General features: G+C 37.3%; 1 protein-coding gene across 1 annotated transcript in view; it reads right to left on the bottom strand.

Annotated features, from left to right (window-relative positions):
- The window catches only part of LOC140138401 (uncharacterized), a 7,477-nt gene extending 3,733 nt beyond the window's left edge, over positions 1–3,744 (bottom strand). The window contains exon 1 of the mRNA XM_072160299.1: positions 3,652–3,744. Within this exon, the coding sequence (XP_072016400.1) occupies positions 3,652–3,703 (52 nt within the window). The 5' untranslated portion in view covers positions 3,704–3,744. The remainder of the gene's footprint in view (positions 1–3,651) is intronic.
- Between the last annotated feature and the right edge of the window lie 8,081 nt (positions 3,745–11,825).

The raw sequence follows: 11,825 nt of genomic DNA, 5'->3' as shown, positions 1-11,825 counted from the left end.
GCCTGATTCAATTCAGTAATATTAATTTTAATCAACGAGGCGAAGATATTAAAATATCTTGGGAATTCCCACATGACTCAATGTCATCATTTTATTGTCTCATCATGAAAATCCATGTGGCTATAATAAGGAGCTATAAGGTGAGTGTGGCAGAATGAGCTTTTCTTATAGAACATTGTAGAATAACTAACTTTTTCCAGTTTTACTATACTACTTTGGTAAAAGAGAGAGCCAACAGTTTTTCACGTGGCAGATTTTATCAAAAAAGTTGTCAGTATACTTTCTAAAATATGTTTATAGTCTATGTGCCTTCAAAGAAAGGTACCTAAGACAGTCTATGCTATAAGCCAATCAATTTGCACAGCCAATTATGCTATTGAAGGTCTAACATCGTTGGTCTGGTCAACTGGCAGGTTAATTTGTGCAGGAACTAAATACCAACAATCGGCCAACAATTACTAAATGTTTATACTATAGGATTTGTCCTTACATGTCGCAATGTTCTTTTAGATGATTTGTCCTTACATATCGCAATGTTCTTTTAGATGATCAGGACCTTGGCGAGTTGGACACTTTTATTATCATAGATTATGTTATGCCACGAAATGCTGAGCTTGTGTAACAATTTATGAATGAATTCAGATATGCTGTTAATTCTTAAGCCAAAAGTACAACTAATCAGCAGCCAAACGGTCGACCTTAACATCAACATTAATGGCAACCTGCTCAAGCAAGTGGGTGAGTTTGTATACCTGGGCGGCACCACTTCTCAAAAGGGCACATGCAGGGAAGACATCAAACACAGAATAGGAAAAGCCCTAGGAGCGATCCAAAGACTTCGTAGTATATGGAATGCCAAGGACATTAAACAGGCCACCAAGATTGAGCAAGATTGAGTCCTAGTACTTTCCATCCTAATGTATGGAGCTGAGACCTGGAACATCAAGAAAGAAGATGGAAATCGTCTCCTAGTCTTCGAAATGATGTGCTTGAGACGGGGCTTGAGAAAGATCATGGGTGTCTTGGGCTGCACCATTATACGGGACACTCTTGGGCTGACGCACACAGACACTGATAAAATCACACAAAAATTGAACAGATTCTTTGGCCACGTGCAGCGAATGGGAAGCAACAGATACCCCAAAATTGTAGGGCAATATACATTGAAAAAGACCACGTGGAAGACCTCCCAAAATGGATGGACACTATTAAAGCAGACTGCTTAGCTCGAAACATCACCTCCGTATCGTAGCAGCCGTGCAGCAGGAAGGCTGGCCAAAGACCGAGTGGTATGGCATACTACCACCACTTTGGTATCACCATGGATCAGATGGCAAGGCAGAGTGCATCAGCATCCGTGCCGACGCCTTAGGTCAAGGTACTTGATAGAAACACAGATAGACATGGACCTATACCTGGCAATCACGCCACGTTGTTACGAGTAATCGATCAACAACTCTATTCAATTGATTTAAATCATACGCCTCAAATAAGGTTTGCGGTGAATAACTGTACAACGACGGCTAAAGTGTGCCTTTTTGTGCTTGCGGCTACTCGTCACACCCGTGGGCTCTATGGGAACAAAAAGGTACCTCTCGCTCATGTAGGCGCTTTCACATAACTTCCTTTGATCACCTATTGATAGTACAGGGTGTATCAAAATTAAGTATACAGTTTGAAAAATGCTGCTAGATTAAAAAGTATGAGGTCTTTGGTCAAAATTCCTAGTTCTCTAGTTGATAACTTAATTAACATCTTGTCCTCCTACAACTGAAAAATTACTGACGTGTGACCATTAATAAGGATTTGGTGGCTACTTTTGTGAGCCGAGTACAAAAAGCAGTTGCGCGAAGTCACCGATGCTTGTTATCGTTGTGCAGCTAAGAGAAACATGCAGGTGTACAGATCATTTGTCCTCATTGTTAGGGTTCCAATCCTGTGCATGTGTGAGCTACATAACACGTGACCTTTGGTAAATCTGGGCAACTTTCTCCTTATATATGCTTGATGCTTGGTTTTACTTGACAAGGAGAATAGCAACATTAAAATGGATACTCCAGAGTACACGCCAGAGCAAAGGGCCTTCCTTGTTGCAGTGTACCATCGCTCCCAGAGTCCTGCAGAAGTGCTTCGGAGATTCCGTCAGCAGTACTCAAATGCACGTCCCTTCACGTGGCGCTATTTACAAAAATGTTGCGAAGTATCAGATAATTGGAACGAGTCGTAAGAGTACATTGTGGTCGCTCCCGAACTGGAAGATCTGCTGCTATTATCCTAGCAGTCCGTAACACTCTGCAGGCGGGGCAAGCAGGAGGTCAAATTAGCTGCCGTCGGAATGGACTTGGAATACCATCTGCAACCTTTAACAGAATAACTCGTTTATGACTTGCGATTTCATCCCTATTAGACGATAAGGAGACATCAACTTCAGCAAGCAATTCACCAACGTCGGACGCACTGTGTTCTATCAGTGGCTTCTTGCCCGTCCCCTACGTTTCCTGGAAGATTTCATCATTAGTGATGATGCAGAGTTTGAATTAAATGTTTTCACAAGTCCTCCTGTATACACCTTGATGAACTTCATGAACTTCACAGACGCATAATTGCACAAGTTGACATTCTCAGGCAGTGCATATACCTCTCATTAGACGTTGTGTGAACACCATGTTGAGAAAAACCGAAATCTGCATACAGAAGAATTGTGGGCATGTGGAAGACCAAGACTAAAACTGTCAATAACTGTAAACAGTAAAGAAAGTGGTGAGACTTTTTGTGTGATTTGTATGTTGTTTTGATTTTTATTGACTTCGCGCAACTGCTTTTTGTACTCGGTTCACAAAAGCAGCCACCAAATCCTTATTATTGGTCACACTCCAGTGATTTTTCAGCTATAGGAGGACAAGATGTTGATTAAGTTATCAACTAGAGAATTTTGACTACAGACCTCATACTTTTTAATCTAGCGGCATTTTTCAAACTGTATACTTAATTTTGATACACCCTGTACAGGCTGCCTGGTAAAGCGTTAAAGGGAGTCTCCGGCATTCACAACATTATGCCTTATATGTAAGAAAAATAATTATCAAGCACTAATCCCGTGGTTTTATTTAAAACAAACTCATAGTGACCATAAAAACGAATAAAAACATCCGTCTCTCAACACGCGATATTCAAAATTCCCGGGCGCTGAAATTGTCGAGTGCAATGACGTCCCAGTAATACAATGAAGGCTGACGACAATTGAGCACAGACAACCATTACGTCATTGCACTTAGACTATTTCGGCGCGGGAATTTTGAATATCGCGTGTTGAGAGCCGACTGTTTTTATTCATTTTTATGGTCAATATGAGTTTGTTTTAAATAAAACAATGTGATTCGTGCTTGATAATTATTTTTCTAACATATAGGCCTAAGGCATAATGTTATGATTGCCGGAGACCCCCTTTAATATGCTGTCACGTCAGGTGAGTTACCAATTTAATGGCGGATCCCGGAACCCTCCTTGGTACTTGGTTGGTACAATTACCCAATTACAAACCGCCATTTAGCGATCTAGGTCTAATGTTGTACGATATCTGAATCTGCAAGTGCAGTATTAATAAGGGCGGGCCTATATTTATAAGCCATGTCAGAAGTAGAAAGTACTTACCAACTGCAAATAGGGCTAATGCTAGAAACGCTAACAGGAAAAGACGCGTCATTGTCGGTACCCGCACTAAATAATTGGTGTGAAAGAAAAATCAATCCCTGCAAAAAAGACAAAAGAAAAGCGCGAAAAATATAATGATTGTTATTGATTACCGGTATATAAAATTTCAGGTCCCATAAAATTTGAAATTCTCTTCACCAATTTTCCCAATCCCCCCCCCCTCCAAAAAAAAAATCAAAATATTATTTGGTGTGAAATTAGCAAATCACATGTTTTCTTGAAAAGCGCCCTCGTGGAAACTTCAAAGCACCAAACTGGGCTGTGCCATCGAGATCCCAAGTCCAAACAAGTTTGACATGATAAAAATGTGTGCCAACAAGATAATTATTTTTACTCCGAAACAAAAGAGCCTCATTTCACGACTTGCTGTGATAATTTACTTTTTGTCACAACTGAAATTCAATACTTAGTAGCAAAGCATGAAAAGTGATAATTGTGATACTTTTTACCTATTTTTTCATATCAAATTGTAGCCAAACATTTTATTTTTATAATCACTTGTGGTGTTAACTGAAGCTTTCGAAACACAAAGTGCCAAAATTACCAATCAATTTTACAAAATAACTCCAATATCTGTGGAACTTTGATTGGGATGTAACATGTTCCTTTAATCCTTTAGCAAGTACCGTAGTATTTGTACATAAATGGTCGCATGTCATGAATTGGTCATCTTTTGTGTAACATAATGTAAATAAGGCGACGAAAAAAAGAAACCCTGTTCTACGGGCGGACGGACCTTTCAAGTCGGTCGGGTCCGTAGAACAGGGTTTTCTATTTTCGTCGCCTAAAAGGATAAAAATCACCAAATTTTGATTCACTTCAACACAACTTTTAATGAATACATTTAGACCGTTATAAGTATCTCTGGAAAGCTTATATTACAAGGATGCCAAATCACCAAAGTATAATATCATAATACAGGGTGTGTAAGAAATATACAGGGTGGAACATCAACCAAATTAGCATAATGGCAATGTGTCTTGAAGTGGTCCTAATTTTTGTTTCATCACTAAATTGTGATACTCGCGCATCTATTTCTAATTATTGAAATACATTTCATGTGTCGGGAATTGGTACATCAAATAAAAATTTATAGTTTTTGAGTTTGGACATCAATTTAAGTTGGAAGCACTTTAACCTATTGCATAAAGTAAGGTATCATTTTATTGCTATATAGTACATTACTTCTTTTAAATAAAAAAAATCCCCAGTTCAATTGGATGACAAATAAAAAAAGTTAGACCTTAGTCAGTGGTGGAGTCGGTTGAGGTACGGTCGGTGGAGGTGCAGCCATCATAATTTGGTCAAAATGATGCCTTTCTTAAAGACTCATATCTGGAAAAGTTTAACTCTTGGGGGTGTCAGCATTCACATGTATTGATGTATAGTATGTATTGCAATCAAGAACACATTTACCTATTAATGAAATATTATTTGTAACAATTGATTTCATTAATTAATTGTTTAACTCAGGTGCTAATTAGTGCTAATCACCAATAGAATTTACACACAAAACAGCCATCTATAGTTTTCACACAAATCGGTCAATTCACCAGAGGAGAAATTCACTCCTGTGACAATGTCTAAATTTTAGGTTGAGTGATGACCATTTTTGGCTCTGGCCCTTTAATGTACTATATTTTTTAAATATGTGTGTATTTCATTGCTTGGATTCCGAAATTGGCGAGCAAATTTTACTTTTTTTATACCGATTCATAATCTTTGGTAAGTAGTCTATTAAACCAGAGGAATAATTCACTGCTGTGACAATTTCTAAATTTTAGGTTGAGTGATGACCATTTTTGGCTCTGGCCCATGTACGTTATAAGAAAAGGGGTACCGCTGGAATGTACCTCATTTCTTAACCTAATATTTGTAATGAACCACTTGTCTTGAATCACTGAAATTTCAGCGAAGTAGGCCTAAATTGGATTCCTTTAGATAAAATTTTGTTACCAGTGTGTAGTTATTTTTTTGAGAAAATTCAAAATTAGTCACATAATTAATCAGGCACAGCATGCACAGTGCGTGTAGTACCACCTTAACATAAGCCTTCTGAGACTATATAGTATTGGATGAATATAAATTATATTTATAAAGCATAGTATAGAGGGCCTACATGCATATTGCAAGAACAAATGCTAGATAATGTCGTAAGTATAGGCCTATATTGTACATTGTATGGTTAATAGCCTAGCGTAGCTATCCCTAGTCTATGATTAAATATAGCCTAAATTATATACATTGTAGGCCTAGCCTATATATTTTTTAAATTGCCTAATTCGGTGCAGGCTCAATGTAGGCTACTGCAGGACCTGACCTAGCCTAACCTATATAGTCATGCTAGTCGGATCATGCAGACTGCAGAAGCATGCCATAGACTAGTAGGCCTACGTTGAGCCTGCAATGAATTAGACCTACCGTATGTTTATAATTTATTATCTATTTATAGCCAAATTAATATGACAAATTGTTGTAAACGGAGGAAATCACATCTTACCATACAATGCCAAGAATTATGATTGACATTATGATTGATTATTATCTTGACACCTGACCCACCCACCCAGAGCAATCAACTTCTTTCTTTCTTTTCTCTCTTATTCCTTCCATCTTTCCCTTCCCGTCGCGAAAAAGCCCCGAGGGGGTAAAAAATGTTGCTTCCGCGCCTAGCATGCTTGACTCATGGACTAGGGCATGTTGATTGTTGTACCGATGCACATCACCCATGACACAACAGGCTCACAATCACAGCAGGCCTCGGAATTCATTTTTCAAATGCACTCATTTTCCAGGCCAATTATCCTGAACCACTGTGCTTTAAAATAGGCCTAGAGAGCTGAGACGAAAATACCAACAGGCCTTGAGCTCTACGACCAAGTTTAAGGGCACCATCTAGCTAGGCTATGGTCAGTGATGGTCTTGCTATGCATTGTCGTCATGATGCATGATACATGACTGTCATGATGCATTATTTATGACTGTCTTGGCTTCTTATTTGATTTCATGGTACTTGGTAGGCATATACATGTATGACTCAGACCCTACATCTAATTAGGCCTTCAAGTTCACCCAATATTATGTCAAACATAAAATTACGACTTTCAAAGAAATATTAAATGTTTACTGACCTGATTTTAGGTGCAAAAGTAGACTTGAATGTCCTCGACGCAGATTAAAAACTATGCGACGCGATATCGCGACACGCTGTGGCGACACGTGGTACTGGTGCTGGGCGATGCCAAATACGCAGGAAGGATATTGTTGATGAATCCGGGTTGGTGAACGATATAGATACACACCACACAAAAATTATTATTTAAAACTGATTCTTATTAATTATGAATTATTTTATTAATTAATTACTTGTGGTTAAATTCAGTGCCGCCGACAAGGGAGGGTAACCGGGGCATTACCCCGGGACCCGTCACCCGGGGTCCTAGGGGGTCCGAAAAAGCGAAGAAAACATACTTTTCTATGGGGCAGCAAACGTAAAGAAAAGGGACCCAGGGGCCCGTAAAAAGCAAAGAAAGGATAGGGCCTACCTTGCATTACACGGGCCAGCAAAGGTCTCTTTGTTTGTCCATAATAGGCCTAAGGTATTGCTTGCTTTTTTACGGGCCCTCCGAGATTTGTTTTTTTCTTTTCTTTTTGTGAGTCCATTAGGGTAAATTGGGGTAAATGGAACGCTTAAGCAATACATCACTTTCTGTGGTCAGGAGGGTATCCATATATGATTTTTGTTTGTTTCAATAAGTAGATAATATGTTTTTACAACTTGTTTTAACAGATAAACTCCCATTTTATGGCTTTGTTTCTTGTATCGGTCCAAATACATGCATGGTCATGGTGTTCCAGTTACCCCAACAAATTGGGGTAAATGGAACAGTGGGTTGGGTAATTGGAACAAGGGCATTACTTGCAAGGAGCCTACATTCATAGCTATATTTACATTGAAAAGACATCAGAATATTTTATTTCACATATATTTTGTGACTAAACAAAAGATTAACAAAAATAATTTTGTTTTCATGTGTTTTTTTATAAACATGGTAAAATACCACGTAAAAATACACTTTCTCTCGGTACATAACAGAAACAATGGTTTTCAGATTTTTAAAAAATCAATAGGAGGCCTAATCTACCATGAATTAGGTATTTGTAGTATATAATTTCATAATAATTAAACCAATTAGTAAAAAAAATATTAACATGTTATATATATTTGAAGTCAGTCAACCGTGTTCCATTTACCCCAATTGGATCTGTTGTGGGGTAAATGGAACACCAAACTAATTAATTAGCTAATTAGCATATTAATTTGCATAATTTCATCATTAAAATCTGCTATTTTATTGTTTAAAACATTTATGTTATTGTAGATAACAAACATATTGCCAATATTGTAAGACAACTCTCAGCACAACATTCAAATATTTAGGAATCAATACCCTTAAATTAGTAATGTTCACTGAACCGTAGCACCACTTCAAGGTCAGTGACAACATTTGAGATTTTCTTCCACTCAAATACCGAGTAAACCCACGCTTGGGGTATGAAACGAAAGCAGAACGTATGGCGTTGGGGTAAATGGAACAGTCGGTATGATGTTGCCATATTTTTTTCTTGATTGAGGGAATTGTATTCTCAGCGTTCCATTTACCCCACCGTTCCATTTACCCCAATTTACCCTAAGGTACATGTATCTTTTCTTTGCTTATTAAGCTTTTTTACATACTCGGTAAGGTCTCTTTTCTTTCCTGTAGGCCTACGGGCCCATGGTAGGCCCTATCTTTTCTTTGCTTTTTACGGGCCCACTGCGGTCTCTTTTCTTTACTTTTACGGGTCCATTAGGCCTACAAGGTCTGTTTTCTTTGCTCTTTTTACGGATTATAAAAAGCAAACAAAAGTAGCGGGCCCGTAAAAAACAAAGAAAAGAGACGTGCGTTTTTTTAAAATACAAGATAGCCTTAAGTGCTGGGGTATGAACGTTTGGACAGTATTTATTTTGGGACATTAGAGCACATCAGACGTATCGAATTGCATTCTGAATACGAAGAATGTCATTCTGATATCAAATAATTTTGATTTTTGAAATTCGCAATTTAATACACATTTTATGGCAAATCATTAAAATTGATATTTTTGATATTTAACAGTACTTGAAGTAAACTTTATAAATCTGATGATTTATACTTAAAGTGTATGTAGGTGGGATGAAAAGCCGACGATCAATTGAAAATTTTGACCTTTCGTATTGAAGATATGGATTTTTTTTTCCCAAAACACCAAAAAAAAATTAGGTCTTTTTGGGAAAAAAATCCATATCTTCAATATGAAAGGTCAAAATTTTCAATTGACCGTCGGCTTTTCCTCCCTGCTACATACACTTTAAGAATATATCATTAGATTTATATAATTTACTTCGAGGACTGTTATATATCAAAATTTGAAAAATATCAAATTTTTATAATTTGTCATAAAATTTGTATTATATTGTGATTTAAAAAAATGAAAATTATTTGATATCAGAAAGACATGTTTCGTATTCAGAATGCAATTCGATAGGTCTGAGGTGCTCTCATGTCCCACAAAAAATACTGTCGAAACGCAATAAACGCCCATTTTGGATCCCTTAAAATTGGCAATTTTTCCGCGCTTCGCACGGAGTTTGTTTCAATAAGTTCGATCTGGGAGGAAAAACTCGCTAATTCGAACTCAGTGCAAATTTGCTCGCGCTTCGAGCGCATTTGTCCAATTCAATGGTTCGTACTTGGGTGCTTTTAGCTTCAAATTGGCTTAAAATTGGCAAATGTTTTGCATTTCGCGTAGGAGTTGTTAAGAGAAACATACGGTAATCTGGGAGCAAAATACCACTTTCAAATTACAAATTTTGGGGCGCTTCATGTTCATATTTGATTATTTGCAGCTAAACCTGCTACTTACGCACTGCTTCAACATACGTTCAAGGATTTTACACCTCCTCCATGTCACAAAGAAATTTACGTCACTGCTGCTCCCCCCCCCACCTCACTTATGCACTCAGAGAAATATTCACACGTTATGTAAAAAAAAAACACGATGTAAATTAAATTATACATAATATATGTAGGCCTAAAAGTTTGTCAAAAACTTTTACCATGCCAGTTTGTAAATGCTTCAAATACATATTTGAACTGTAACGAAGCTAGTTTACCTAGTTTGTGTAATCATTGCATGAAATGAAGTAAAATGTCAGCCAAAAATACTTCGCTGATTGGAGAAAATCTACCTAAAAATAACGTGTTATGTAAATCGACACACGTGTAGTTTTTACCTATTTCATGTAAAAAATTATAGCGCAGACCGAAAGCAATGGCGACACGACGTGTGTGTGATCGGGTGGCGCATACCTGCTGAAACTTCATTTAAATAGGTAGGTTTTGGAGTCATTAACCTTGAACCAAACTGGAGATTCGTTCGATAAGTTATGCATGGATTTCTTTGAGACTTTATAAATGGCTATTTAGGGGTTCATTTTGCTAGAGTGATCAACATTAGAATTGACATGCACCGGGACATTGCCGCGATCAATACGTACTGTACTGTATACTGCGACGGACCGGCACTGCGTGTATAGCAATGTGTGTACGTGTTGAGATAGATCACAAATATACCACAGGAGAATGAGGAGATCTTCTCATTATACGGACAGTGTGCTATAGACGTGATATGCATTGAAATGACTTCGATAATGTAGCCTAGCTAAGTGTACCAAGTGTGGGACTCGAATTAGGCTTGAAGCGACAATGCATTAGTGTACTATAGCATTGTATATCGTACATGCACATTGAGAGAGAAATGCTATACATTGAACATTAACTACAATCAAGGAAAAAAGTCTTGCAACGCTTGCGTGTAAATAACGGAAAACTGTCACCCCCTCTCCCCCGTGCAATGTTGAGAACTGCCAATGTCTTCAGCGGTTCCCCAATGTGTTCCAACATTGCTTGATGGGGAGAGGGAAGGGTAAATCATTGTTGTAGATGTCATGTTTCTTCCCAAACACAATATAGGTCATTTCCATGAACATAAGAAATTCTGCACGGAATTTCGACAGAGTGTGCCAAGCGTTCCAAGGACTTTTTCCTTGATTGTCTCTACCGAATGCAAAATATTTCATCTAAATTTCGTTTTTGTCTCATAACTCAAAAACGGAATGTCGTATGAGCTTCAAATTTCACACGATTTGAGAGTGGGTTATATACTTTGCAATCATAATAAAATTGTTGATAACGAATTTGGTTTACTTAGGGAGTGGTCACCGAAAACACCCCATATGCTAAATTACACACGTTTCATAATTATGGCTCTAAACTGCTCTAAAATGTCGTTTTTGTCCATAACTCAAAAACAGAATGTTGTATGAGCTTCATATTGTACACGATTTGAGAGGGGATTATATGCTTTGCAATCATAATAAAATTGTTGATAAAGAATTTGGTTTATTTAGGAAGTGGTCACTGAAAACACCCCATATGCTAAATTACACACTTTTCATAATTATGGCTCTAAACTGCTCTAAAATGTCGATTTTGTCCATAACTCAAAAACAGAATGTTGTATGAGCTTCATGTTGCACACGATTAGAGAGTAGATAATATCCTTTTGAATCATAATAAAATTGTTGATAAAAATGTTGAGTTATTTAGGGATTGGTCACTGACAACACCTCCTATGCTAAATGACACAAGTTTTGTAATTATGGCCCTCTTCTGTATGATACTGAGTCAATTTTCGTTTTTGTCTCATAACTCAAAAACACTACAAATGCATTTTTCGTACAATATCACAATGTTTTGCAGCATGTTTCCAAAATGGTTTTTTAATGTTATTAAAACGTTATGTACCCTTTATGATATAACCTAAGGTGTAAAATTTATGTTTTCTCTAAAACTTGTGTTTACTGAGTATAGGCACATCCGAGCGAATCAGAAAGATTATGATGTAACAATTTGAAACAACGCTTTTCTGAATAGTATTTATAACAAAATACGCTTTTGCGATGAGAAAAAAAATAAAAGAAAAAAACAACAACAATTTAATACACTTAAAGAAAAAATATAGACCACCAT

Source organism: Amphiura filiformis, chromosome 17, assembly GCF_039555335.1.
Source record: "Amphiura filiformis chromosome 17, Afil_fr2py, whole genome shotgun sequence".
NCBI classification, from domain to species: Eukaryota; Metazoa; Echinodermata; class Ophiuroidea; order Amphilepidida; family Amphiuridae; genus Amphiura; species Amphiura filiformis.
The sequence above is the reverse complement of the archived record's forward strand: the minus strand, read 5'-3'. Positions and strand labels throughout refer to the sequence as shown.